This window comes from Indicator indicator, chromosome Z (assembly GCF_027791375.1).
Source record: "Indicator indicator isolate 239-I01 chromosome Z, UM_Iind_1.1, whole genome shotgun sequence".
Lineage (NCBI taxonomy): Eukaryota > Metazoa > Chordata > Aves > Piciformes > Indicatoridae > Indicator > Indicator indicator.
In genome coordinates, this window is record NC_072053.1 from 82846940 (window position 1) to 82874420 (window position 27481).

Here is a 27481-nt window from a genome sequence, read left to right on the forward strand (position 1 = left end):
GCCCCTTGTCCTATCACAGGACACATTGAAAAGAATCCCAGAACGGCTTAGGTTGGAAGGGACCTCGGAGATTATCTACTCCCACCTCCCTGCCATGGGCAGGGACACCTCTCAACTAGACTCAGCAGCTCAAGGCCTCATCCAACCTGGCCTTGAACACCCACAGTGAGCATCCACAGCCTCCCTGGGCAGCCTCTTCCAGAGTCTCACCACCCTAGTACTGAAGAACTTCTTCCTCAGCTCCAGTCTAACCCTGCTCTCCCTCAGCTTAAAACCATTCCCCCTTGTCCTGTCTCTAGACACCCTCATGAAAAGTCCCTCTGCAACCTTCCTGTAGAGTCCCTTCAGCTATTGGAAGGCAGCTCCACGGTCCCCGTGGAATCTTCTCCAGGCTGAACAACCACAGCTCCCTCAGCCTATCCTCACAGCAGAGGTGTTGCAGCCCTTGGATAATCTTTGTGGTCCTCCTCTGGACTCACTCCAACACCTCTGGTGTCCTTCTGGGGACACCAAAACTGGACCAGTATTCAAGGTGGGATCTCTCAAGAGCAGAATAAAGGGGAAGAATCCCCTCTCTTGACCAAGAGACTGTCCCTTTCTTCTTGACCACCCACCCTTCAGATATTTACAAACGTTAGTAAGATCCCCTCTCAACCTTCTGTTTTTCAGACTAATATAGCTCTTTTTCTGCCTTCTCTTGATATTCTTCAACACTGACTTGATTGATCCAACCAGGAAAGAAATAATGAGCAGAAAAGCTAATTTTTACATATTGCAATATAAACCACGTTTTTACCTAGAGTTTACCTTAAATGTGCATAATCTTTTTTTCTTTTAATGTCAAGCAATCCAATCAAAACCAGGTCATCGTTTCTCATGGTACTATGAGTTGCAGACCTGCAACACCCCAACATACCAGTGCTCCAGGCATTTTTGTCTAGTGTGGTATGTCTCAGCTTCAGGGAGTGCAACTTAAATGTTGTAATTAAACTTCATAAAATGGAACATGCAACTTGGAACCACATTTCTGAAAGCCAACTGCTTATTCTTATTAACACTTACAATGACAGCATAGGCAGAGTCATCTTTTTGAAACACCAGCTGCTCAGATTCGGGCTGCTTTTTCCTCTCATTTTCTGGTATTTGTAATTCTTCCCTTCCAACAGCTCCTTCCAAGTTTGGCTTGTACCTATCGCATCTGCTTTGCAGCAGCTGGGATGGTTGAAGAGGTGTTTCTTTACTTTCTTCTTCAGTGGTATTTTTGCTGTCAATACAAAGACAGAAGAATACATAAATCTGAAAATTCTAAAGCATTTGTCATTAACAAACACAGGTTCATTATGTTTACACACAGGAAAAAAATGATTATTCAAAAGCAACCCTGTAAACATAAAGTGCACCTCAGTTCAAGTTACAAACACAAAACTGGAGACAGTAACTAAGTGTCTGCTTACTGCTATAAAGCTAAAGCAATTTTCACATGGTTTCTCCAATAAGCAAACCAGTATTCCTCTGCTTACATGAAATGAATCTAGCATTTCAGATGACAAAACAGCTGTAAAATCAATGCTTAGTATAAAAGTCACTGAAAGTTTTGTATCACTAGAGTCAAGACTGAGAACTGAGATTTCATTCAGGATTTATCTAGATTTTCTTTGCTCGTAACCAGTCCATTAGCACAATGATTTCCTTTTCAAGCACTTTCATTGTTACAAAAGTAGTCAAGCCTTTACCCTGCATTACTAGTTGAGGTGTCATCTTGGTTGGTTTCAGGCAGACAAGACATGAGTACACCACACTCTGATCTTGAGAATGTCTTTTGGAAGTCAAAACTTTCCCCCACAGAAAACACCTTAGAGCCAAGTGACATAGTCTTTAAGAATTCCACCTGTTGCAGGACTTCATCTTTTCTTGGCTTCTGAAAGACATAAACACAAGAAACAAAAAAAGTCATGATACTAAACCAACAAGAGACATTATGATGCCCATGAAATTTGGTACTAATCACTCTACAAAGTGTTTCCTGCAAAAACCTCTCTATAACTACTCACTAATAATTTCCTAGTCTTTCCAGGACAAACACACGTTTCTTTCTCTTAAACCAATAGCTTGGCATCTAGGTTTCTTTGCCATCTTCCTTCTTCACTGTCAACTCTACAAGGCCATCTCAGGTCAGAAAGACACCTGGACACACAAAAAATGGTAGAGAAAGGAGGCAATGTTTTCCTCCTCACATTCAGCAAGTGCTAAGTACAGGAGTTTCCATGTGCAAAATTTAACTTGAAAAAAGTTGTTCATTTCACAACCCAAAAGCTCAACTAGAACTAAAGAAAAAAAGTAAAGCCCCACATCTGTATCAGGAAGGATGCTACATTCACTGCCACATTGTGTCAAACCTTCTTCCTTGTTAGTATCTTTTTGTAATCACCTCTATTACTTACCTTGAGCTCTTCCTTTCTAGTAGCTGTTGTTCTTAAACTTGGCTCAGGTTTCTGGCACCGAGTCCTCAGAAACCAAGTTGATGGTAAACCAGTCTTCTCTTCTTCCTTCTGAGGATAAGACTCCCTACAAAAAAAAAAAATAAAAATCAAAGTTATGGGACAACAGAGGTTCTCCAAGTCATGCATGACATGCTTTTATGTAGTTCTCTTCAACACAACAGCCAAGTATAAAAAATTTTAGCTTTCTCAGAGCAATAGCAAAGTTACTGACATCATGAAAAAAACATCCAATGAAAGCACACTGAACATCACTAGAAACCTGTGTATCCTATAAACAGGAGAACAAAGTCAAAGAGTTGAACAAAGTTAAAAGAAGATCCTATTTCAGAACAACTGCAACTTCCAGTCACTTTGGGAGGAGAAAAAGCATTTTACAAATGCCTTTGTCTAATCATGTTCAAAATTTATCTAGGAGATTTACAGCATGGTTCTTTTGGTTTGTTTTTTTTAAGGACACTTCAACAGGAAATCAAACCTTATACACAGAAATGTATTTACCTGAGTACTATTAGGACCAACATGGAGAAGGTAACCACAGGAAATGAGTATCAGAAAAATACATTTGTTTGAAAACTGGGTTCAGTCTAAAGATCAAATTAATATCCAAAGGCAGATAAATTTAGTCCTTTCAAGCTCTTGGGAATTTCTTTAAGTTTGGAACTGACTTCATTAAACATCTTAATAAAGACATAAAACTTCATTTTAATGCTGGAGTTGAATGTAGAAATGTAGAATACTCAGAAATATTGATGATTTGCAGTCCACTTTTCTCTTCATTTAAAAAATAACCTTACCCTATTTTCAATTCTGAAACCTTTTTCAGGACATATGATAATTCCTTTTCACTTTCGTCGCCTTCTGCTTTTGCAGACTTTTCTTGGGAAGACTGCCTTGTAAGTCTTGTGTTCATCTCAGAATCTGAAGAAACAATCTTTTCCGACATCACACTGCATGGATGAACGCCTTCATGAGCCATCACATCCTGAAAGGCATAAAAGTTCAACTCCATTATTATGAAAGATTTGCTTGGCCTCTCTTTTAGAACAGCAGGAGGAAAGGAAAAGGTTTATTTTAGTATCTCTTACAAAAATAGTCAGAAATATCTCTCTTGCTTCCTGTGCATCCAACTAAAATCAGGAGGTATTTTAAGGTAAAAAGTTGTTATTTTTCTGTACAGTTTCTATCTGGAGTGTGCATCCAACTAAAATCAGGAGGTATTCTAAGGTAAAAAGTTGCTGTTTTTCTGTACAGTTTCTATCTGGAGTGTTCTCTTTTCCTAGAGACCTTTTCTCTCTGCGCTTCTCTTTTCATACCTGGTATCACAAATAAAAACAAAATGAGGCACAATCCATCTGTCTATGGAAAACAGAACCCAAGTGCGAGCCTGAGGAAATATTAATGACAATTCATTTTGCTCCAAAAGAATAAGCAAAGCATGCAAAGGCTATGCCTACAGATTACACAGTATGTACCTAAAGTCTTCAACAACTGCTGAAGAAACTTACAGTTCTGGGGAACGGATCATTGTTGTCTTCCTTTTGCTGTATCACAGCTTCTTCTGCTTGGCCACCTGCAGTCTTCTCCTCTTCAGGATCTTTTTCACCCATCAAACCTTTCTGTCTTGTATCAGTTTGTGGTAGATTTGGTGTAGATCTCTGCACCCTGCGTCTATTGAGAGGTGATGGTTTCAGCACACTCTGTGTGCTGTCTTCTTGTAAGCCAGCTCTTTCATTGGGCCTGGGGAAAGATGCAAGATTCATAAGTATATATCATATCTGAAAGTGGAAGGGGTGTTGGGGAAGTGATTTTGTTTATTTTTTACACAGTTAGTAATAGTCAGCTGTCTGAAATGAAGCTATGCCTTACTACCTTCCTGAAACAATAAAGTTAGAAGTGTGTCTGCTAGATTGAAAAAGTTTCTGACAAGTTTAAACTTAAGTTTGCCCTATTCTTTTTCTTTTCCCACTGGAGATGTGATACCAATTTGTAAATCATAATGGCTCTTCCTGTATTCCTACCTGGTCTAGAGGCAGACAGGACTAATTTAATGAGGGGTTAAAAACATTACAAGCATTTAGAAAATAAACAAATAACTTTGTAACCTTACTAACACGAAAATAGAAGAGGCACAATACTACAAGAAGAATTTCACAATCACCATGTGCACTGAGTTGCCCCCAGGTTGGAAGTTTGTCTCCTAATACCAGACACATAACTCTTATCTACACCTTCAGAACAAACACTTACTCCTGTGGTTTAAACACTTGACCACTGAAAGTGATGTATTTCTCAACTAAAGCTTGTAGAGAAGGCTTGCTTTAATTTTGAAGGGACCGAACTATTGGGGATTTTTTTTTTGCATTTATCATTAGATCACATTTATAAGCACTGCTTTAAAAACAAAAAAACCTTAATATGTTACATGCACTAGAACAGGAGTCCCATTCTTCCCTCAATTTCTGTCTCCTTGTACAGGTTTCTGAAAAAACTTCCACACTGTGTAACACTGCCAGGAGCAAGAGGGATGGCAAATTGCTGCAGAGCAGCACGTGTCCTTGGATTTCCCTCATACTTACTCAGACATTGTCTCCAGGCCTTTATCATCTTTTCCTGCAGCTACTTCACTGGCAGGGTCAGAGGTCTTACTTGGCCCAGCGTTCTGAAGAGAAACACAACATGAAGACATGAACTCTCTCACACAGATGGAGGACAGCAAAGCCCCACAGACCAGCTAACTGTCCACAACAGCACACAAAAGGAAATCGATTGCATGTGGCACACACAAACTGTCACAGGGACCTCTCACAGAGCATGAAAGGTGCAGCAAAATCTGGATCACACAACTGAAGCTCTCTCTGCTGCAGGATGTGAAATATTATTGGCACCTACAGTATGTGTGACAAGCCCCAGCTCAGCTCAGGCCCTTAAGCAACGTCACACTGTCACTGCAGGTTAAGCAAGTGGCTGATTCCTGGTCATATGCAGGGTAAAAAAATGGAAACAAAGAAGAAGGGAACATTGATGTTGCAGCCAGCAGCCTTTTAGCCCACACACTCTCTCCAGTTACCTGACTCTGATAAATACCTTTCTGCTTCTTCTCTTAGAACATGGATGGAGCACTTCATCACTTCTTCCATCTTTTCCAGACTCTTCTTTCCTCACAGAAGCTCTGGTAACATTAGGCTTAAACCTCTGCCAACGTCCTCTACCTGTCGCCTCTGCAGCTACAGCTTCTTCAGCTTCTCTGCACAAAGGATGCACAACAATGACCTTCAGTCCACAATATCCCAGCCTGGGCAAGATTCAGGAGCTGCTTGCACAACTTGCTTTACTGCACCTGGACTGTCTTTGGAAGACTCTGCACAATCCTAAGAAAACTGCCTACACACAATGGCCTCTGCTCCTCCATACACGGGGGGAACCTAACCAGACTGCACACTGCAGCTGCTTCTGCAAGTGCTGGAAAGCAGGACCATGAGCTGGCAGCTGAAGATGGCAGGAAGGCAAAGCCATGGTTATCCCTTTTCCCTATCCAACACACTTACTGCTTCACAAAGTAATGCTTTCCTCAGCTTCCCAGAACTGAAGCACGGAGCTCCTTCTACCCCAGAGCCCCTTGATATTAGCCAAGCAAAGCACGATGTCAAACTCTAGATTTATATTAAAAACTTCACAATTCCACACAATCTGAGAGGAAATTTAAACCCTGTGTAACACTGCCAGGAGCAAGAGGGATGGCAAATTGCTGCAGAGCAGCACGTGTCCTTGGATTTCCCTCATACTTACTCAGACATTGTCTCCAGGCCTTTATCATCTTTTCCTGCAGCTACTTCACTGGCAGGGTCAGAGGTCTTACTTGGCCCAGCGTTCTGAAGAGAAACACAACATGAAGACATGAACTCTCTCACACAGATGGAGGACAGCAAAGCCCCACAGACCAGCTAACTGTCCACAACAGCACACAAAAGGAAATCGATTGCATGTGGCACACACAAACTGTCACAGGGACCTCTCACAGAGCATGAAAGGTGCAGCAAAATCTGGATCACACAACTGAAGCTCTCTCTGCTGCAGGATGTGAAATATTATTGGCACCTACAGTATGTGTGACAAGCCCCAGCTCAGCTCAGGCCCTTAAGCAACGTCACACTGTCACTGCAGGTTAAGCAAGTGGCTGATTCCTGGTCATATGCAGGGTAAAAAAATGGAAACAAAGAAGAAGGGAACATTGATGTTGCAGCCAGCAGCCTTTTAGCCCACACACTCTCTCCAGTTACCTGACTCTGATAAATACCTTTCTGCTTCTTCTCTTAGAACATGGATGGAGCACTTCATCACTTCTTCCATCTTTTCCAGGCTCTTCTTTCCTCACAGAAGCTCTGGTAACATTAGGCTTAAACCTCTGCCAACGTCCTCTACCTGTGGCCTCTGCAGCTGCAGCTTCTTCAGCTTCTCTGCACAAAGGATGCACAACAATGACCTTCAGTCCACAATATCCCAGCCTGGGCAAGATTCAGGAGCTGCTTGCACAACTTGCTTTACTGCACCTGGGCTGTCTTTGGAAGGCTCTGCACAATCCTAAGAAAACTGCCTACACACAATGGCCTCTGCTCCTCCACACACGGGGGGAACCTAACCAGACTGCACACTGCAGCTGCTTCTGCAAGTGCTGGAAAGCAGGACCATGAGCTGGCAGCTGAAGATGGCAGGAAGGCAAAGCCATTGTTATCCCTTTTCCCTATCCAACACACTTACTGCTTCACAAAGTAATGCTGTCCTCAGCTTCCCAGAACTGAAGAACGGAGCTCCTTCCACCACAGAGCCCCTTGATATTAGCCAAGCAAAGCAGGATGTCAAACTCTAGATTTATATTAAAAACTTCACAATTCCACACAATCTGAGAGGAAATTTAAACCCTGTGTAACACTGCCAGGAGCAAGAGGGATGGCAAATTGCTGCAGAGCAGCACGTGTCCTTGGATTTCCCTCATACTTACTCAGACATTGTCTCCAGGCCTTTATCATCTTTTCCTGCAGCTACTTCACTGGCAGGGTCAGAGGTCTTACTTGGCCCAGCGTTCTGAAGAGAAACACAACATGAAGACATGAACTCTCTCACACAGATGGAGGACAGCAAAGCCCCACAGACCAGCTAACTGTCCACAACAGCACACAAAAGGAAATCGATTGCATGTGGCACACACAAACTGTCACAGGGACCTCTCACAGAGCATGAAAGGTGCAGCAAAATCTGGATCACACAACTGAAGCTCTCTCTGCTGCAGGATGTGAAATATTATTGGCACCTACAGTATGTGTGACAAGCCCCAGCTCAGCTCAGGCCCTTAAGCAACGTCACACTGTCACTGCAGGTTAAGCAAGTGGCTGATTCCTGGTCATATGCAGGGTAAAAAAATGGAAACAAAGAAGAAGGGAACATTGATGTTGCAGCCAGCAGCCTTTTAGCCCACACACTCTCTCCAGTTACTTGACTCTGATAAATACCTTTCTGCTTCTGCTCTTAGAACATGGATGGAGCACTTCATCACTTCTTCCATCTTTTCCAGACTCTTCTTTCCTCACAGAAGCTCTGGTAACATTAGGCTTAAACCTCTGCCAACGTCCTCTACCTGTCGCCTCTGCAGCTACAGCTTCTTCAGCTTCTCTGCACAAAGGATGCACAACAATGACCTTCAGTCCACAATATCCCAGCCTGGGCAAGATTCAGGAGCTGCTTGCACAACTTGCTTTACTGCACCTGGGCTGTCTTTGGAAGGCTCTGCACAATCCTAAGAAAACTGCCTACACACAATGGCCTCTGCTCCTCCACACACGGGGGGAACCTAACCAGACTGCACACTGCAGCTGCTTCTGCAAGTGCTGGAAACAAGACCATGAGCTGGCAGCTGAAGATGGCAGGAAGGCAAAGCCATGGTTATCCCTTTTCCCTATCCAACACACTTACTGCTTCACAAAGTAATGCTTTCCTCAGCTTCCCAGAACTGAAGCACGGAGCTCCTTCTACCCCAGAGCCCCTTGACATTAGCCAAGCAAAGCACGATGTCAAACTCTAGATTTATATTAAAAACTTCACAATTTCACACAATCTGAGAGGAAATTTAAACCCTGTGTAACACTGCCAGGAGCAAGAGGGATGGCAAATTGCTGCAGAGCAGCACGTGTCCTTGGATTTCCCTCATACTTACTCAGACATTGTCTCCAGGCCTTTATCATCTTTTCCTGCAGCTACTTCACTGGCAGGGTCAGAGGTCTTACTTGGCCCAGTGTTCTGAAGAGAAACACAACATGAAGACATGAACTCTCTCACACAGATGGAGGACAGCAAAGCCCCACAGACCAGCTAACTGTCCACAACAGCACACAAAAGGAAATCGATTGCATGTGGCACACACAAACTGTCACAGGGACCTCTCACAGAGCATGAAAGGTGCAGCAAAATCTGGATCACACAACTGAAGCTCTCTCTGCTGCAGGATGTGAAATATTATTGGCACCTACAGTATGTGTGACAAGCCCCAGCTCAGCTCAGGCCCTTAAGCAACGTCACACTGTCACTGCAGGTTAAGCAAGTGGCTGATTCCTGGTCATATGCAGGGTAAAAAAATGGAAACAAAGAAGAAGGGAACATTGACGTTGCAGCCAGCAGCCTTTTAGCCCACACACTCTCTCCAGTTACCTGACTCTGATAAATACCTTTCTGCTTCTGCTCTTAGAACATGGATGGAGCACTTCATCACTTCTTCCATCTTTTCCAGACTCTTCTTTCCTCACAGAAGCTCTGGTAACATTAGGCTTAAACCTCTGCCAACGTCCTCTACCTGTCGCCTCTGCAGCTACAGCTTCTTCAGCTTCTCTGCACAAAGGATGCACAACAATGACCTTCAGTCCACAATATCCCAGCCTGGGCAAGATTCAGGAGCTGCTTGCACAACTTGCTTTACTGCACCTGGACTGTCTTTGGAAGGCTCTGCACAATCCTAAGAAAACTGCCTACACACAATGGCCTCTGCTCCTCCACACACGGGGGAACCTAACCAGACTGCACACTGCAGCTGCTTCTGCAAGTGCTGGAAAGCAGGACCATGAGCTGGCAGCTGAAGATGGCAGGAAGGCAAAGCCATGGTTATCCCTTTTCCCTATCCAACACACTTACTGCTTCACAAAGTAATGCTGTCCTCAGCTTCCCAGAACTGAAGCACGGAGCTCCTTCTACCCCAGAGCCCCTTGATATTAGCCAAGCAAAGCAGGATGTCAAACTCTAGATTTATATTAAAAACTTCACAATTCCACACAATCTGAGAGGAAATTTAAACCCTGTGTAACACTGCCAGGAGCAAGAGGGATGGCAAATTGCTGCAGAGCAGCACGTGTCCTTGGATTTCCCTCATACTTACTCAGACATTGTCTCCAGGCCTTTATCATCTTTTCCTGCAGCTACTTCACTGGCAGGGTCAGAGGTCTTACTTGGCCCAGCGTTCTGAAGAGAAACACAACATGAAGACATGAACTCTCTCACACAGATGGAGGACAGCAAAGCCCCACAGACCAGCTAACTGTCCACAACAGCACACAAAAGGAAATCGATTGCATGTGGCACACACAAACTGTCACAGGGACCTCTCACAGAGCATGAAAGGTGCAGCAAAATCTGGATCACACAACTGAAGCTCTCTCTGCTGCAGGATGTGAAATATTATTGGCACCTACAGTATGTGTGACAAGCCCCAGCTCAGCTCAGGCCCTTAAGCAACGTCACACTGTCACTGCAGGTTAAGCAAGTGGCTGATTCCTGGTCATATGCAGGGTAAAAAAATGGAAACAAAGAAGAAGGGAACATTGATGTTGCAGCCAGCAGCCTTTTAGCCCACACACTCTCTCCAGTTACCTGACTCTGATAAATACCTTTCTGCTTCTGCTCTTAGAACATGGATGGAGCACTTCATCACTTCTTCCATCTTTTCCAGACTCTTCTTTCCTCACAGAAGCTCTGGTAACATTAGGCTTAAACCTCTGCCAACGTCCTCTACCTGTCGCCTCTGCAGCTACAGCTTCTTCAGCTTCTCTGCACAAAGGATGCACAACAATGACCTTCAGTCCACAATATCCCAGCCTGGGTAAGATTCAGGAGCTGCTTGCACAACTTGCTTTACTGCACCTGGGCTGTCTTTGGAAGGCTCTGCACAATCCTAAGAAAACTGCCTACACACAATGGCCTCTGCTCCTCCACACACGGGGGGAACCTAACCAGACTGCACACTGCAGCTGCTTCTGCAAGTGCTGGAAAGCAGGACCATGAGCTGGCAGCTGAAGATGGCAGGAAGGCAAAGCCATGGTTATCCCTTTTCCCTATCCAACACACTTACTGCTTCACAAAGTAATGCTGTCCTCAGCTTCCCAGAACTGAAGCACGGAGCTCCTTCTACCCCAGAGCCCCTTGATATTAGCCAAGCAAAGCAGGATGTCAAACTCTAGATTTATATAAAAAACTTCACAATTCCACACAATCTGAGAGGAAATTTAAACCCTGTGTAACACTGCCAGGAGCAAGAGGGATGGCAAATTGCTGCAGAGCAGCATGTGTCCTTGGATTTCCCTCATACTTACTCAGACATTGTCTCCAGGCCTTTATCATCTTTTCCTGCAGCTACTTCACTGGCAGGGTCAGAGGTCTTACTTGGCCCAGTGTTCTGAAGAGAAACACAACATGAAGACATGAACTCTCTCACACAGATGGAGGACAGCAAAGCCCCACAGACCAGCTAACTGTCCACAACAGCACACAAAAGGAAATCGATTGCATGTGGCACACACAAACTGTCACAGGGACCTCTCACAGAGCATGAAAGGTGCAGCAAAATCTGGATCACACAACTGAAGCTCTCTCTGCTGCAGGATGTGAAATATTATTGGCACCTACAGTATGTGTGACAAGCCCCAGCTCAGCTCAGGCCCTTAAGCAACGTCACACTGTCACTGCAGGTTAAGCAAGTGGCTGATTCCTGGTCATATGCAGGGTAAAAAAATGGAAACAAAGAAGAAGGGAACATTGATGTTGCAGCCAGCAGCCTTTTAGCCCACACACTCTCTCCAGTTACCTGACTCTGATAAATACCTTTCTGCTTCTGCTCTTAGAACATGGATGGAGCACTTCATCACTTCTTCCATCTTTTCCAGACTCTTCTTTCCTCACAGAAGCTCTGGTAACATTAGGCTTAAACCTCTGCCAACGTCCTCTACCTGTCGCCTCTGCAGCTACAGCTTCTTCAGCTTCTCTGCACAAAGGATGCACAACAATGACCTTCAGTCCACAATATCCCAGCCTGGGCAAGATTCAGGAGCTGCTTGCACAACTTGCTTTACTGCACCTGGGCTGTCTTTGGAAGGCTCTGCACAATCCTAAGAAAACTGCCTACACACAATGGCCTCTGCTCCTCCATACACGGGGGGAACCTAACCAGACTGCACACTGCAGCTGCTTCTGCAAGTGCTGGAAAGCAGGACCATGAGCTGGCAGCAGAAGATGGCAGGAAGGCAAAGCCATGGTTATCCCTTTTCCCTATCCAACACACTTACTGCTTCACAAAGTAATGCTGTCCTCAGCTTCCCAGAACTGAAGCACGGAGCTCCTTCTACCCCAGAGCCCCTTGATATTAGCCAAGCAAAGCAGGATGTCAAACTCTAGATTTATATTAAAAACTTCACAATTCCACACAATCTGAGAGGAAATTTAAACCCTGTGTAACACTGCCAGGAGCAAGAGGGATGGCAAATTGCTGCAGAGCAGCACATGTCCTTGGATTTCCCTCATACTTACTCAGACATTGTCTCCAGGCCTTTATCATCTTTTCCTGCAGCTACTTCACTGGCAGGGTCAGAGGTCTTACTTGGCCCAGCGTTCTGAAGAGAAACACAACATGAAGACATGAACTCTCTCACACAGATGGAGGACAGCAAAGCCCCACAGACCAGCTAACTGTCCACAACAGCACACAAAAGGAAATCGATTGCATGTGGCACACACAAACTGTCACAGGGACCTCTCACAGAGCATGAAAGGTGCAGCAAAATCTGGATCACACAACTGAAGCTCTCTCTGCTGCAGGATGTGAAATATTATTGGCACCTACAGTATGTGTGACAAGCCCCAGCTCAGCTCAGGCCCTTAAGCAACGTCACACTGTCACTGCAGGTTAAGCAAGTGGCTGATTCCTGGTCATATGCAGGGTAAAAAAATGGAAACAAAGAAGAAGGGAACATTGATGTTGCAGCCAGCAGCCTTTTAGCCCACACACTCTCTCCAGTTACCTGACTCTGATAAATACCTTTCTGCTTCTGCTCTTAGAACATGGATGGAGCACTTCATCACTTCTTCCATCTTTTCCAGACTCTTCTTTCCTCACAGAAGCTCTGGTAACATTAGGCTTAAACCTCTGCCAACGTCCTCTACCTGTCGCCTCTGCAGCTACAGCTTCTTCAGCTTCTCTGCACAAAGGATGCACAACAATGACCTTCAGTCCACAATATCCCAGCCTGGGCAAGATTCAGGAGCTGCTTGCACAACTTGCTTTACTGCACCTGGGCTGTCTTTGGAAGGCTCTGCACAATCCTAAGAAAACTGCCTACACACAATGGCCTCTGCTCCTCCACACACGGGGGAAACCTAACCAGACTGCACACTGCAGCTGCTTCTGCAAGTGCTGGAAAGCAGGACCATGAGCTGGCAGCTGAAGATGGCAGGAAGGCAAAGCCATGGTTATCCCTTTTCCCTATCCAACACACTTACTGCTTCACAAAGTAATGCTTTCCTCAGCTTCCCAGAACTGAAGCACGGAGCTCCTTCTACCCCAGAGCCCCTTGATATTAGCCAAGCAAAGCAGGATGTCAAACTCTAGATTTATATTAAAAACTTCACAATTCCACACAATCTGAGAGGAAATTTAAACCCTGTGTAACACTGCCAGGAGCAAGAGGGATGGCAAATTGCTGCAGAGCAGCACTTGTCCTTGGATTTCCCACATACTTACTCAGACATTGTCTCCAGGCCTTTATCATCTTTTCCTGCAGCTACTTCACTGGCAGGGTCAGAGGTCTTACTTGGCCCAGCGTTCTGAAGAGAAACACAACATGAAGACATGAACTCTCTCACACAGATGGAGGACAGCAAAGCCCCACAGACCAGCTAACTGTCCACAACAGCACACAAAAGGAAATCGATTGCATGTGGCACACACAAACTGTCACAGGGACCTCTCACAGAGCATGAAAGGTGCAGCAAAATCTGGATCACACAACTGAAGCTCTCTCTGCTGCAGGATGTGAAATATTATTGGCACCTACAGTATGTGTGACAAGCCCTAGCTCAGCTCAGGCCCTTAAGCAACGTCACACTGTCACTGCAGGTTAAGCAAGTGGCTGATTCCTGGTCATATGCAGGGTAAAAAAATGGAAACAAAGAAGAAAAAAATGGAATCAAAGAACATTGACGTTGCAGCCAGCAGCCTTTTAGCCCACACACTCTCTCCAGTTACCTGACTCTGATAAATACCTTTCTGCTTCTGCTCTTAGAACATGGATGGAGCACTTCATCACTTCTTCCATCTTTTCCAGACTCTTCTTTCCTCACAGAAGCTCTGGTAACATTAGGCTTAAACCTCTGCCAACGTCCTCTACCTGTCGCCTCTGCAGCTACAGCTTCTTCAGCTTCTCTGCACAAAGGATGCACAACAATGACCTTCAGTCCACAATATCCCAGCCTGGGCAAGATTCAGGAGCTGCTTGCACAACTTGCTTTACTGCACCTGGGCTGTCTTTGGAAGGCTCTGCACAATCCTAAGAAAACTGCCTACACACAATGGCCTCTGCTCCTCCACACACGGGGGGAACCTAACCAGACTGCACACTGCAGCTGCTTCTGCAAGTGCTGGAAAGCAGGACCATGAGCTGGCAGCAGAAGATGGCAGGAAGGCAAAGCCATGGTTATCCCTTTTCCCTATCCAACACACTTACTGCTTCACAAAGTAATGCTTTCCTCAGCTTCCCAGAACTGAAGCACGGAGCTCCTTCTACCCCAGAGCCCCTTGATATTAGCCAAGCAAAGCAGGATGTCAAACTCTAGATTTATATTAAAAACTTCACAGTGACTTTTGTCTTTTTAAAAGAGTTCTATAGAGAATGAATCGTCAATTACAGCCAGCTAATTCCAGGGGGCTGGAAGAGAGATCTCAATACTTACTGAGATTTACTTTCCAAATCCACATCCTCTCTTGCAGTGGCATCATCTCTGTTTCTTCTGCTGTCTTCCTCAGAGCACTGGAATTGAGGCAAAGAATATTACTCTTGGACAAGCCTGCACGTACCTCACAAGCAGTTCTTAGAACACTGCTCTAATGAGAGCGTAGTTGAGGCACAGTATCAGCACTGGTCAAAACACAGCATCAAGGGCATAGCACATGAAGCAACACTTCTGCTGACCTTTTCATCTGCATTTCCAAGGACAGAAGAAGAAGTCTCAGCCTCCATTTTCTCTTGGCATACTTTTTTTCTCCTTTTAGGTGACCTCACCGGGTAGGGTTTAGGTCTTTCCCGTTGTCGGCTGTTTGTTTCCTTTCCAGTTATTCTAGATGTGATTTAAGGAAAGGTGTAAACATCACAAACATTCAGAAAATACACAAATAACTTTGTAACCTTACTAAGCTAACCTGAAAATATCACAGCACATTACTACCACACTCACGTGCTTTTCTGCCTTTTTACCCTTGCAACAAATTACAGAGAGTGGTAAGAAAAGAAACAACATTCAAAATATTTTTCTGGCATATTAACAAATCCAGTTTACCTCACTTCAGTCTCTTAAACTATCTACCTTTATAAATAAGAATTTGGGATTTTTTTGTTTGGTTGTGGTTTTCTTTGTAGATGTGGTTGCTTTGGGGGTTTCTATGGGTTTTATTGGGTTTTGGGTTTTTGCTGGGTTTGTTTTTTCTTTACTGAAGGGTACCTTTATTTGACTTGTTAGGGTTTTGGTTTGGTTTGGGCTTTTTTTCCGTCTTACAATCTCTCCTGTAAAGCATATTCCTCATTTTACACAACAGCTGACATTTTTACACTGAGGAGAAATAAAAAAAAAACAACTTCACAATTACCATGTGCACTGAATTGCCCCCAGGTTGGAAGTTTGTCTCCTAATACCAGACACATAATACTTCAGAACAAACACTTATTCCTATGGTTTAAACACTTGACCACTGAAAGTGATGCATTTCTCTATCAAAGCTTGTAGAGAAGGCTTGTTTTAATTTTGAAGGGACTGAACTTCCACTTGGGGTTTGTTTTGCATTTATTGTGGCATATCACTTAAAAGTATTGCTTCAAAATCAAAAATGCTTAATGTCTTTCTTGCATTAGGACAAGATTCCCATTCTTCCCTCAAGTTCTGTCTCATTGTACAGGTTTCTGAAAAAACTTCCACACTGTGTAACACTGCCAGGAGCAAGAGGGATGGCAAATTGCTGCAGAGCAGCACGTGTCCTTGGATTTCCCTCATACTTACTCAGACATTGTCTCCAGGCCTTTATCATCTTTTCCTGCAGCTACTTCACTGGCAGGGTCAGAGGTCTTACTTGGCCCAGCGTTCTGAAGAGAAACACAACATGAAGACATGAACTCTCTCACACAGATGGAGGACAGCAAAGCCCCACAGACCAGCTAACTGTCCACAACAGCACACAAAAGGAAATCGATTGCATGTGGCACACACAAACTGTCACAGGGACCTCTCACAGAGCATGAAAGGTGCAGCAAAATCTGGATCACACAACTGAAGCTCTCTCTGCTGCAGGATGTGAAATATTATTGGCACCTACAGTATGTGTGACAAGCCCCAGCTCAGCTCAGGCCCTTAAGCAACGTCACACTGTCACTGCAGGTTAAGCAAGTGGCTGATTCCTGGTCATATGCAGGGTAAAAAAATGGAAACAAAGAAGAAGGGAACATTGATGTTGCAGCCAGCAGCCTTTTAGCCCACACACTCTCTCCAGTTACCTGACTCTGATAAATACCTTTCTGCTTCTGCTCTTAGAACATGGATGGAGCACTTCATCACTTCTTCCATCTTTTCCAGACTCTTCTTTCCTCACAGAAGCTCTGGTAACATTAGGCTTAAACCTCTGCCAACGTCCTCTACCTGTCGCCTCTGCAGCTACAGCTTCTTCAGCTTCTCTGCACAAAGGATGCACAACAATGACCTTCAGTCCACAATATCCCAGCCTGGGCAAGATTCAGGAGCTGCTTGCACAACTTGCTTTACTGCACCTGGGCTGTCTTTGGAAGGCTCTGCACAATCCTAAGAAAACTGCCTACACACAATGGCCTCTGCTCCTCCATACACGGGGGGAACCTAACCAGACTGCACACTGCAGCTGCTTCTGCAAGTGCTGGAAAGCAGGACCATGAGCTGGCAGCAGAAGATGGCAGGAAGGCAAAGCCATGGTTATCCCTTTTCCCTATCCAACACACTTACTGCTTCACAAAGTAATGCTTTCCTCAGCTTCCCAGAACTGAAGCACGGAGCTCCTTCTACCCCAGAGCCCCTTGGTATTAGCCAAGCAAAGCAGGATGTCAAACTCTAGATTTATATAAAAAACTTCACAATTCCACACAATCTGAGAGGAAATTTAAACCCTGTGTAACACTGCCAGGAGCAAGAGGGATGGCAAATTGCTGCAGAGCAGCACGTGTCCTTGGATTTCCCTCATACTTACTCAGACACTGTCTCCAGGCCTTTATCATCTTTTCCTGCAGCTACTTCACTGGCAGGGTCAGAGGTCTTACTTGGCCCAGCGTTCTGAAGAGAAACACAACATGAAGACATGAACTCTCTCACACAGATGGAGGACAGCAAAGCCCCACAGACCAGCTAACTGTCCACAACAACACACAAAAGGAAATCGATTGCATGTGGCACACACAAACTGTCACAGGGACCTCTCACAGAGCATGAAAGGTGCAGCAAAATCTGGATCACACAACTGAAGCTCTCTCTGCTGCAGGATGTGAAATATTATTGGCACCTACAGTATGTGTGACAAGCCCCAGCTCAGCTCAGGCCCTTAAGCAACGTCACACTGTCACTGCAGGTTAAGCAAGTGGCTGATTCCTGGTCATATGCAGGGTAAAAAAATGGAAACAAAGAAGAAAAAAATGGAAACAAAGAACATTGACGTTGCAGCCAGCAGCCTTTTAGCCCACACACTCTCTCCAGTTACCTGACTCTGATAAATACCTTTCTGCTTCTTCTCTTAGAACATGGATGGAGCACTTCATCACTTCTTCCATCTTTTCCAGACTCTTCTTTCCTCATAGAAGCTGTGGCAACATTAGGCTTAAACCTCTGCCAACGTCCTCTACCTGTCGCCTCTGCAGCTACAGCTTCTTCAGCTTCTCTGCACAAAGGATGCACAACAATGACCTTCAGTCCACAATATCCCAGCCTGGGCAAGATTCAGGAGCTGCTTGCACAACTTGCTTTACTGCACCTGAGCTGTCTTTGGAAGGCTCTGCACAATCCTAAGAAAACTGCCTACACACAATGGCCTCTGCTCCTCCACACACGGGGGGAACCTAACCAGACTGCACACTGCAGCTGCTTCTGCAAGTGCTGGAAAGCAGGACCATGAGCTGGCAGCAGAAGATGGCAGGAAGGCAAAGCCATGGTTATCCCTTTTCCCTATCCAACACACTTACTGCTTCACAAAGTAATGCTTTCCTCAGCTTCCCAGAACTGAAGCACGGAGCTCCTTCTACCCCAGAGCCCCTTGATATTAGCCAAGCAAAGCAGGATGTCAAACTCTAGATTTATATTAAAAACTTCACAGTGACTTTTGTCTTTTTAAAAGAGTTCTATAGAGAATGAATCGTCAATTACAGCCAGCTAATTCCAGGGGGCTGGAAGAGAGATCTCAATACTTACTGAGATTTACTTTCCAAATCCACATCCTCTCTTGCAGTGGCATCATCTCTGTTTCTTCTGCTGTCTTCCTCAGAGCACTGGAATTGAGGCAAAGAATATTACTCTTGGACAAGCCTGCACGTACCTCACAAGCAGTTCTTAGAACACTGCTCTAATGAGAGCGTAGTTGAGGCACAGTATCAGCACTGGTCAAAACACAGCATCAAGGGCATAGCACATGAAGCAACACTTCTGCTGACCTTTTCATCTGCATTTCCAAGGACAGAAGAAGAAGTCTCAGCCTCCATTTTCTCTTGGCATACTTTTTTTCTCCTTTTAGGTGACCTCACCGGGTAGGGTTTAGGTCTTTCCCGTTGTCGGCTGTTTGTTTCCTTTCCAGTTATTCTAGATGTGATTTAAGGAAAGGTGTAAACATCACAAACATTCAGAAAATACACAAATAACTTTGTAACCTTACTAAGCTAACCTGAAAATATCACAGCACATTACTACCACACTCACGTGCTTTTCTGCCTTTTTACCCTTGCAACAAATTACAGAGAGTGGTAAGAAAAGAAACAACATTCAAAATATTTTTCTGGCATATTAACAAATCCAGTTTACCTCACTTCAGTCTCTTAAACTATCTACCTTTATAAATAAGAATTTGGGATTTTTTTGTTTGGTTGTGGTTTTCTTTGTAGATGTGGTTGCTTTGGGGGTTTCTATGGGTTTTATTGGGTTTTGGGTTTTTGCTGGGTTTGTTTTTTCTTTACTGAAGGGTACCTTTATTTGACTTGTTAGGGTTTTGGTTTGGTTTGGGCTTTTTTTCCGTCTTACAATCTCTCCTGTAAAGCATATTCCTCATTTTACACAACAGCTGACATTTTTACACTGAGGAGAAATAAAAAAAAAACAACTTCACAATTACCATGTGCACTGAATTGCCCCCAGGTTGGAAGTTTGTCTCCTAATACCAGACACATAATACTTCAGAACAAACACTTATTCCTATGGTTTAAACACTTGACCACTGAAAGTGATGCATTTCTCTATCAAAGCTTGTAGAGAAGGCTTGTTTTAATTTTGAAGGGACTGAACTTCCACTTGGGGTTTGTTTTGCATTTATTGTGGCATATCACTTAAAAGTATTGCTTCAAAATCAAAAATGCTTAATGTCTTTCTTGCATTAGGACAAGATTCCCATTCTTCCCTCAAGTTCTGTCTCATTGTACAGGTTTCTGAAAAAACTTCCACACTGTGTAACACTGCCAGGAGCAAGAGGGATGGCAAATTGCTGCAGAGCAGCACGTGTCCTTGGATTTCCCTCATACTTACTCAGACATTGTCTCCAGGCCTTTATCATCTTTTCCTGCAGCTACTTCACTGGCAGGGTCAGAGGTCTTACTTGGCCCAGCGTTCTGAAGAGAAACACAACATGAAGACATGAACTCTCTCACACAGATGGAGGACAGCAAAGCCCCACAGACCAGCTAACTGTCCACAACAGCACACAAAAGGAAATCGATTGCATGTGGCACACACAAACTGTCACAGGGACCTCTCACAGAGCATGAAAGGTGCAGCAAAATCTGGATCACACAACTGAAGCTCTCTCTGCTGCAGGATGTGAAATATTATTGGCACCTACAGTATGTGTGACAAGCCCCAGCTCAGCTCAGGCCCTTAAGCAACGTCACACTGTCACTGCAGGTTAAGCAAGTGGCTGATTCCTGGTCATATGCAGGGTAAAAAAATGGAAACAAAGAAGAAGGGAACATTGATGTTGCAGCCAGCAGCCTTTTAGCCCACACACTCTCTCCAGTTACCTGACTCTGATAAATACCTTTCTGCTTCTTCTCTTAGAACATGGATGGAGCACTTCATCACTTCTTCCATCTTTTCCAGACTCTTCTTTCCTCACAGAAGCTCTGGTAACATTAGGCTTAAACCTCTGCCAACGTCCTCTACCTGTGGCCTCTGCAGCTACAGCTTCTTCAGCTTCTCTGCACAAAGGATGCACAACAATGACCTTCAGTCCACAATATCCCAGCCTGGGCAAGATTCAGGAGCTGCTTGCACAACTTGCTTTACTGCACCTGAGCTGTCTTTGGAAGGCTCTGCACAATCCTAAGAAAACTGCCTACACACAATGGCCTCTGCTCCTCCACACACGGGGGGAACCTAACCAGACTGCACACTGCAGCTGCTTCTGCAAGTGCTGGAAAGCAGGACCATGAGCTGGCAGCAGAAGATGGCAGGAAGGCAAAGCCATGGTTATCCCTTTTCCCTATCCAACACACTTACTGCTTCACAAAGTAATGCTTTCCTCAGCTTCCCAGAACTGAAGCACGGAGCTCCTTCTACCCCAGAGCCCCTTGATATTAGCCAAGCAAAGCAGGATGTCAAACTCTAGATTTATATTAAAAACTTCACAGTGACTTTTGTCTTTTTAAAAGAGTTCTATAGAGAATGAATCGTCAATTACAGCCAGCTAATTCCAGGGGGCTGGAAGAGAGATCTCAATACTTACTGAGATTTACTTTCCAAATCCACATCCTCTCTTGCAGTGGCATCATCTCTGTTTCTTCTGCTGTCTTCCTCAGAGCACTGGAATTGAGGCAAAGAATATTACTCTTGGACAAGCCTGCACGTACCTCACAAGCAGTTCTTAGAACACTGCTCTAATGAGAGCGTAGTTGAGGCACAGTATCAGCACTGGTCAAAACACAGCATCAAGGGCATAGCACATGAAGCAACACTTCTGCTGACCTTTTCATCTGCATTTCCAAGGACAGAAGAAGAAGTCTCAGCCTCCATTTTCTCTTGGCATACTTTTTTTCTCCTTTTAGGTGACCTCACCGGGTAGGGTTTAGGTCTTTCCCGTTGTCGGCTGTTTGTTTCCTTTCCAGTTATTCTAGATGTGATTTAAGGAAAGGTGTAAACATCACAAACATTCAGAAAATACACAAATAACTTTGTAACCTTACTAAGCTAACCTGAAAATATCACAGCACATTACTACCACACTCACGTGCTTTTCTGCCTTTTTACCCTTGCAACAAATTACAGAGAGTGGTAAGAAAAGAAACAACATTCAAAATATTTTTCTGGCATATTAACAAATCCAGTTTACCTCACTTCAGTCTCTTAAACTATCTACCTTTATAAATAAGAATTTGGGATTTTTTTGTTTGGTTGTGGTTTTCTTTGTAGATGTGGTTGCTTTGGGGGTTTCTATGGGTTTTATTGGGTTTTGGGTTTTTGCTGGGTTTGTTTTTTCTTTACTGAAGGGTACCTTTATTTGACTTGTTAGGGTTTTGGTTTGGTTTGGGCTTTTTTTCCGTCTTACAATCTCTCCTGTAAAGCATATTCCTCATTTTACACAACAGCTGACATTTTTACACTGAGGAGAAATAAAAAAAAAACAACTTCACAATTACCATGTGCACTGAATTGCCCCCAGGTTGGAAGTTTGTCTCCTAATACCAGACACATAATACTTCAGAACAAACACTTATTCCTATGGTTTAAACACTTGACCACTGAAAGTGATGCATTTCTCTATCAAAGCTTGTAGAGAAGGCTTGTTTTAATTTTGAAGGGACTGAACTTCCACTTGGGGTTTGTTTTGCATTTATTGTGGCATATCACTTAAAAGTATTGCTTCAAAATCAAAAATGCTTAATGTCTTTCTTGCATTAGGACAAGATTCCCATTCTTCCCTCAAGTTCTGTCTCATTGTACAGGTTTCTGAAAAAACTTCCACACTGTGTAACACTGCCAGGAGCAAGAGGGATGGCAAATTGCTGCAGAGCAGCACGTGTCCTTGGATTTCCCTCATACTTACTCAGACATTGTCTCCAGGCCTTTATCATCTTTTCCTGCAGCTACTTCACTGGCAGGGTCAGAGGTCTTACTTGGCCCAGCGTTCTGAAGAGAAACACAACATGAAGACATGAACTCTCTCACACAGATGGAGGACAGCAAAGCCCCACAGACCAGCTAACTGTCCACAACAGCACACAAAAGGAAATCGATTGCATGTGGCACACACAAACTGTCACAGGGACCTCTCACAGAGCATGAAAGGTGCAGCAAAATCTGGATCACACAACTGAAGCTCTCTCTGCTGCAGGATGTGAAATATTATTGGCACCTACAGTATGTGTGACAAGCCCCAGCTCAGCTCAGGCCCTTAAGCAACGTCACACTGTCACTGCAGGTTAAGCAAGTGGCTGATTCCTGGTCATATGCAGGGTAAAAAAATGGAAACAAAGAAGAAGGGAACATTGATGTTGCAGCCAGCAGCCTTTTAGCCCACACACTCTCTCCAGTTACCTGACTCTGATAAATACCTTTCTGCTTCTTCTCTTAGAACATGGATGGAGCACTTCATCACTTCTTCCATCTTTTCCAGACTCTTCTTTCCTCACAGAAGCTGTGGCAACATTAGGCTTAAACCTCTGCCAACGTCCTCTACCTGTGGCCTCTGCAGCTACAGCTTCTTCAGCTTCTCTGCACAAAGGATGCACAACAATGACCTTCAGTCCACAATATCCCAGCCTGGGCAAGATTCAGGAGCTGCTTGCACAACTTGCTTTACTGCACCTGGGCTGTCTTTGGAAGGCTCTGCACAATCCTAAGAAAACTGCCTACACACAATGGCCTCTGCTCCTCCACACACGGGGGGAACCTAACCAGACTGCACACTGCAGCTGCTTCTGCAAGTGCTGGAAAGCAGGACCATGAGCTGGCAGCAGAAGATGGCAGGAAGGCAAAGCCATGGTTATCCCTTTTCCCTATCCAACACACTTACTGCTTCACAAAGTAATGCTTTCCTCAGCTTCCCAGAACTGAAGCACGGAGCTCCTTCCACCACAGAGCCCCTTGATATTAGCCAAGCAAAGCAGGATGTCAAACTCTAGATTTATATTAAAAACTTCACAGTGACTTTTGTCTTTTTAAAAGAGTTCTATAGAGAATGAATCGTCAATTACAGCCAGCTAATTCCAGGGGGCTGGAAGAGAGATCTCAATACTTACTGAGATTTACTTTCCAAATCCACATCCTCTCTTGCAGTGGCATCATCTCTGTTTCTTCTGCTGTCTTCCTCAGAGCACTGGAATTGAGGCAAAGAATATTACTCTTGGACAAGCCTGCACGTACCTCACAAGCAGTTCTTAGAACACTGCTCTAATGAGAGCGTAGTTGAGGCACAGTATCAGCACTGGTCAAAACACAGCATCAAGGGCATAGCACATGAAGCAACACTTCTGCTGACCTTTTCATCTGCATTTCCAAGGACAGAAGAAGAAGTCTCAGCCTCCATTTTCTCTTGGCATACTTTTTTTCTCCTTCTAGTTGGTCTGGGGGAGCGGGATTGATGTGTTTGCAGCTCCCTTCTCCTTGTTCTCTCTTTAGGTTTCCTGAGGAGAGATACTTACAGGTTTTATGTGGTCCAAGAGCACAGCAGATTGGATGGTAATACAACAAAGACAATAAACTGAATGTTCTTCAAAATGCTTGATGGAAGCATTTCTTGCAGTGAAATAAATAGGAATACCTCTTCTCCTAAGGACTTATGATTGATGTCAGCGTGAAGAGGTTTACTGATTTCAACAGAAAAAGTAGAATTCTGCTCCAAAGTAGAAGAGATTTGATTTATATACGAAATTTTGCACCTCCCTCTTCTGTCTTTCCATCTCATTTCAAAGCCATTGCACTCACAGAAATATGAACTGTTGTTTGGAAACACCTTGTCCTACTGCCACAATCCACACACTAATAAATAATGTTGTACAGACATGAACCTCTGTGTCCTTAACCATCACACGTCCTGGGGATAGGGAGCTGCTGATCACACTGAAATGGAAACTTTAGGGATAGACTAAATGTTTAAACATCACTGCTCAGGTACAGCAATTAAGTGTAAGAAATAGTCATGAAGTTTAACTTCATAAAAGAGCATGGGTAAGACAGAGAGAGCTTGGAGTATCTCTTCTGGGAAGGTGTGTTTCAGCTGAGACAGAGGCGAGGAGAGGCGAGGAGAGGCGAGGAGAGGCGAGGAGAGGCGAGGAGAGGCGAGGAGAGGCGAGGAGAGGCGAGGAGAGGCGAGGAGAGGAGAGGAGAGGAGAGGAGAGGAGAGGAGAGGAGAGGAGAGGAGAGGAGAGGAGAGGAGAGGAGAGGAGAGGAGAGGAGAGGAGAGGAGAGGAGAGGAGAGGAGAGGCGAGGCGAGGCGAGGAGAGGCGAGGCGAGGCGAGGCGAGGCGAGGCGAGGCGAGGCGAGGAGAGGAGAGGAGAGGAGAGGAGAGGAGAGGAGAGGAGAGGAGAGGAGAGGAGAGGAGAGGAGAGGAGAGGAGAGGAGAGGAGAGGAGAGGAGAGGAGAGGAGAGGAGAGGAGAGGCGAGGAGAGGCGAGGAGAGGCGAGGCGAGGCGAGGCGAGGCGAGGCGAGGCGAGGCGAGGAGAGGAGAGGAGAGGAGAGGAGAGGAGAGGAGAGGAGAGGAGAGGAGAGGAGAGGAGAGGAGAGGAGAGGAGAGGAGAGGAGAGGAGAGGAGAGGAGAGGAGAGGAGAGGAGAGGAGAGGAGAGGAGAGGAGAGGAGAGGAGAGGAGAGGAGAGGAGAGGAGAGGAGAGGAGAGGAGAGGAGAGGAGAGGAGAGTTTTATATCTTAGTCACAGCACTGCTCCTTGTGATGAAAACTGCTATGAAAAATCTTTATTGAATATGGAAAAAGAGTTACCACGATTTAACACCTAGTCCAACCTAATACAGTCCATCAGAATTACATCCAAATTAAATGAAAGCAGTTTTACCTCAAGTATCACTGCAAGGGTAGAACAGTTCTACTTACATGATTTCAGACTGTGAATCACTTTCTGATACACTCTGATTTTCTTCTGAACTCTGGCATTCCTTTGGTCTATGCAATTCCTGAACGTCTTTGTTCTGAGTGAGCAAAAAAAAAGACACCAAGGTGTAGAAAACAAATGATAAGTGTAGAACTCTTTGCTGAAAGGCAGAAACAAGATTCACAGGATGGTGATGAGTCTATAGTGAACACCAGAGAGATGTCAGCTGGTCCAAAGTCTCTACTCAAGGCTATCCAGAGGCGGTTGCCCAATACCATGCGCACAAGCCTTTGGAATATTGCCATGGATGGAGACTCCACAGACTCCCTGGATAACCTGTGCCAGTGCTCCACCACACTCACAGTGAAATGGTAGTTCCTGATGTTTAGAAACATCCTCCTGTGCATCAGTTTCACAGAATCACAGAATCAACCAGGTTGGAAGAGACCTCCAAGATCAAGTCCAACTGATCACTCAACCCTAAGAAATGAACCAGACCATGGCACTAAGTGCCTCATCCAGGCTCTTCTTAAACACCTCCAGGGACGTCAACCCCAACCCCTCCCTGGGCAGCCCATTCCAAAGGGCAATCTTGATCTTTCTAAGATCAAGCCTAAACTTCCCCCTGTGCAGCTTGAGACTGTGTCCTTTTGTTCTGTTGCTGCTTGCCTGGGAGAAGAGACCAACCCCCACCTGGCTACAACCTCCCTTCAGGTAGCTGTAGAGAGTAATAAGGTCTGTTTGTGCCTACTGCCCCTTGTCCCATGGCTAAGCACAGCTGCAAAGAGCCTGGTTCTCTTTTCACACCCTCCTTTTAGACTTTTATATATGTATTGAAAAGGAGTACCCTAAGCCTTCTCTTCTCCAGGCTGAATTGTCCCTGCTCTTTCAGCATCAGTCCCTTCACCAGCTTTATGGCCCTCTGGCAAGCTGCTTCCAGCATGTACGTCTCTTATACCAGGGAGCCCAGAACTGGTGCCAGTACTCCAGCTGCAGCCTTGGGAAGGTGGCAGGTGCAGTGTGTGGGAGAACAGAGGGGAAGGAGAATGTCCCTCCACCCTTATGTCCACCAGGCTGCCCTAGACCTTTCCTCCAAAGCTGCTTTCCATCTGTGTAGTCCTCAGCATGCTCTGGAGCCTAGGACTGCTCTACCCCAGGGGCAGGACTTAGCACTTGCCCTTGCTGAACTTCTGGACCTTCCATTCACCTCCTTTCTTTGTCTTTTAAATTTGTGAAAGCTGATGAAAGACTCCTTAGGCAGTATCAGATACCCTTACTTCCAGGTCTTAAATAGTTTTCCTACATAGCATTAAGTATTACTCAAAAAATGGAAAGAATACCCAACCCCCCCCCAAAAAACCAACAACCAAACAACGTGGTGACATAGCAAAGTAATCACAATTACAGCAAAGTCTTTATGAAATCTGTTTAGTGAATTAAGGCAAAATCCTACTGCATAAAAACTTCTTATTTCCCTAAAAACATTATTTCCTTACTTTATTTAAATCTATTACAATAACAGTAAAAAGAGCTTTTAAAATAGTAATAGAATCAGTTCTCACATCACTGGTTTGAAGAGTATTTCTGTGATTTCAGTGATTATGTTAATATAAATCTGAAAGAAAGTATCCACAGCAGGGCAAGAGAAGGAGATTTTTAGTGCTATCACCTTTCCAACAGCAGGCATTTATTATTTCTGAAGATTCCCAGTAGCTGGTTTTCCATTAAATGAATAAATGACTTTAAGTAAGAATCCAAACTAAAAGTCAAAGGACATAAAATTTATCCATCACATCAGGAAAATCCTAACAGAATTTCACCACAAAAACCTCTCACTACAAAATTTAGCTGTAAGATCCTTTGTCTTAGAAAGCACAAATAAAGTGATTCACTCTCCCTCTGCACAAGACTTAGTGTATTTTAAAAAATTACAGTGGTGCAGGGACAGAAGCATGATCAAAGAAATGGAACTTTCTCTGTATGACGAGTAATGTAAGATTAAGACTAGCTTAAAAACAGTACCCTTAGAGAAAGGGAAAAGCAGCAGTACAAGCAAGAATAGCTTGGAGATGGACAGAAACATAATAGTGCAAGCACAGGCACCTGCAGCTCTAGGCATCAGGCTGAAAACGATCTAAGGAATACTCTTCTTTTGTTAAGTGAATG

The 27481-nt window shown here is 44.5% G+C and overlaps 1 protein-coding gene and 1 long non-coding RNA gene across 2 annotated transcripts in view; both read right to left on the reverse strand.

Annotated features, from left to right (window-relative positions):
- The window catches only part of BDP1 (B double prime 1, subunit of RNA polymerase III transcription initiation factor IIIB), a 75880-nt gene that overhangs the window by 28406 nt on the left and 19993 nt on the right, over positions 1 to 27481 (reverse strand). Inside the window, 39 exon segments of the mRNA XM_054397652.1 lie at positions 1063 to 1274; positions 1735 to 1918; positions 2350 to 2426; positions 2429 to 2565; positions 3296 to 3483; positions 4007 to 4238; positions 5078 to 5160; positions 5586 to 5745; positions 6288 to 6370; positions 6796 to 6955; positions 7498 to 7580; positions 8006 to 8165; positions 8707 to 8789; positions 9215 to 9374; positions 9916 to 9998; positions 10424 to 10583; positions 11126 to 11208; positions 11634 to 11793; positions 12336 to 12418; positions 12844 to 13003; positions 13546 to 13628; positions 14067 to 14226; positions 14754 to 14830; positions 14993 to 15137; positions 16071 to 16153; positions 16579 to 16738; positions 17281 to 17363; positions 17802 to 17961; positions 18489 to 18565; positions 18728 to 18872; positions 19806 to 19888; positions 20314 to 20473; positions 21001 to 21077; positions 21240 to 21384; positions 22318 to 22400; positions 22826 to 22985; positions 23513 to 23589; positions 23815 to 23896; positions 25318 to 25412. Coding sequence (XP_054253627.1) covers positions 1063 to 1274; positions 1735 to 1918; positions 2350 to 2426; positions 2429 to 2565; positions 3296 to 3483; positions 4007 to 4238; positions 5078 to 5160; positions 5586 to 5745; positions 6288 to 6370; positions 6796 to 6955; positions 7498 to 7580; positions 8006 to 8165; positions 8707 to 8789; positions 9215 to 9374; positions 9916 to 9998; positions 10424 to 10583; positions 11126 to 11208; positions 11634 to 11793; positions 12336 to 12418; positions 12844 to 13003; positions 13546 to 13628; positions 14067 to 14226; positions 14754 to 14830; positions 14993 to 15137; positions 16071 to 16153; positions 16579 to 16738; positions 17281 to 17363; positions 17802 to 17961; positions 18489 to 18565; positions 18728 to 18872; positions 19806 to 19888; positions 20314 to 20473; positions 21001 to 21077; positions 21240 to 21384; positions 22318 to 22400; positions 22826 to 22985; positions 23513 to 23589; positions 23815 to 23896; positions 25318 to 25412 — 4866 coding nt within the window.
- Positions 22933 to 23814, reverse strand: LOC128979798 (uncharacterized). The gene is made up of 3 exons (XR_008489451.1): positions 23752 to 23814; positions 23513 to 23589; positions 22933 to 22985 (listed from the first exon to the last, which is right to left on the reverse strand). It is a non-coding gene; the product is annotated as an uncharacterized LOC128979798 (long non-coding RNA).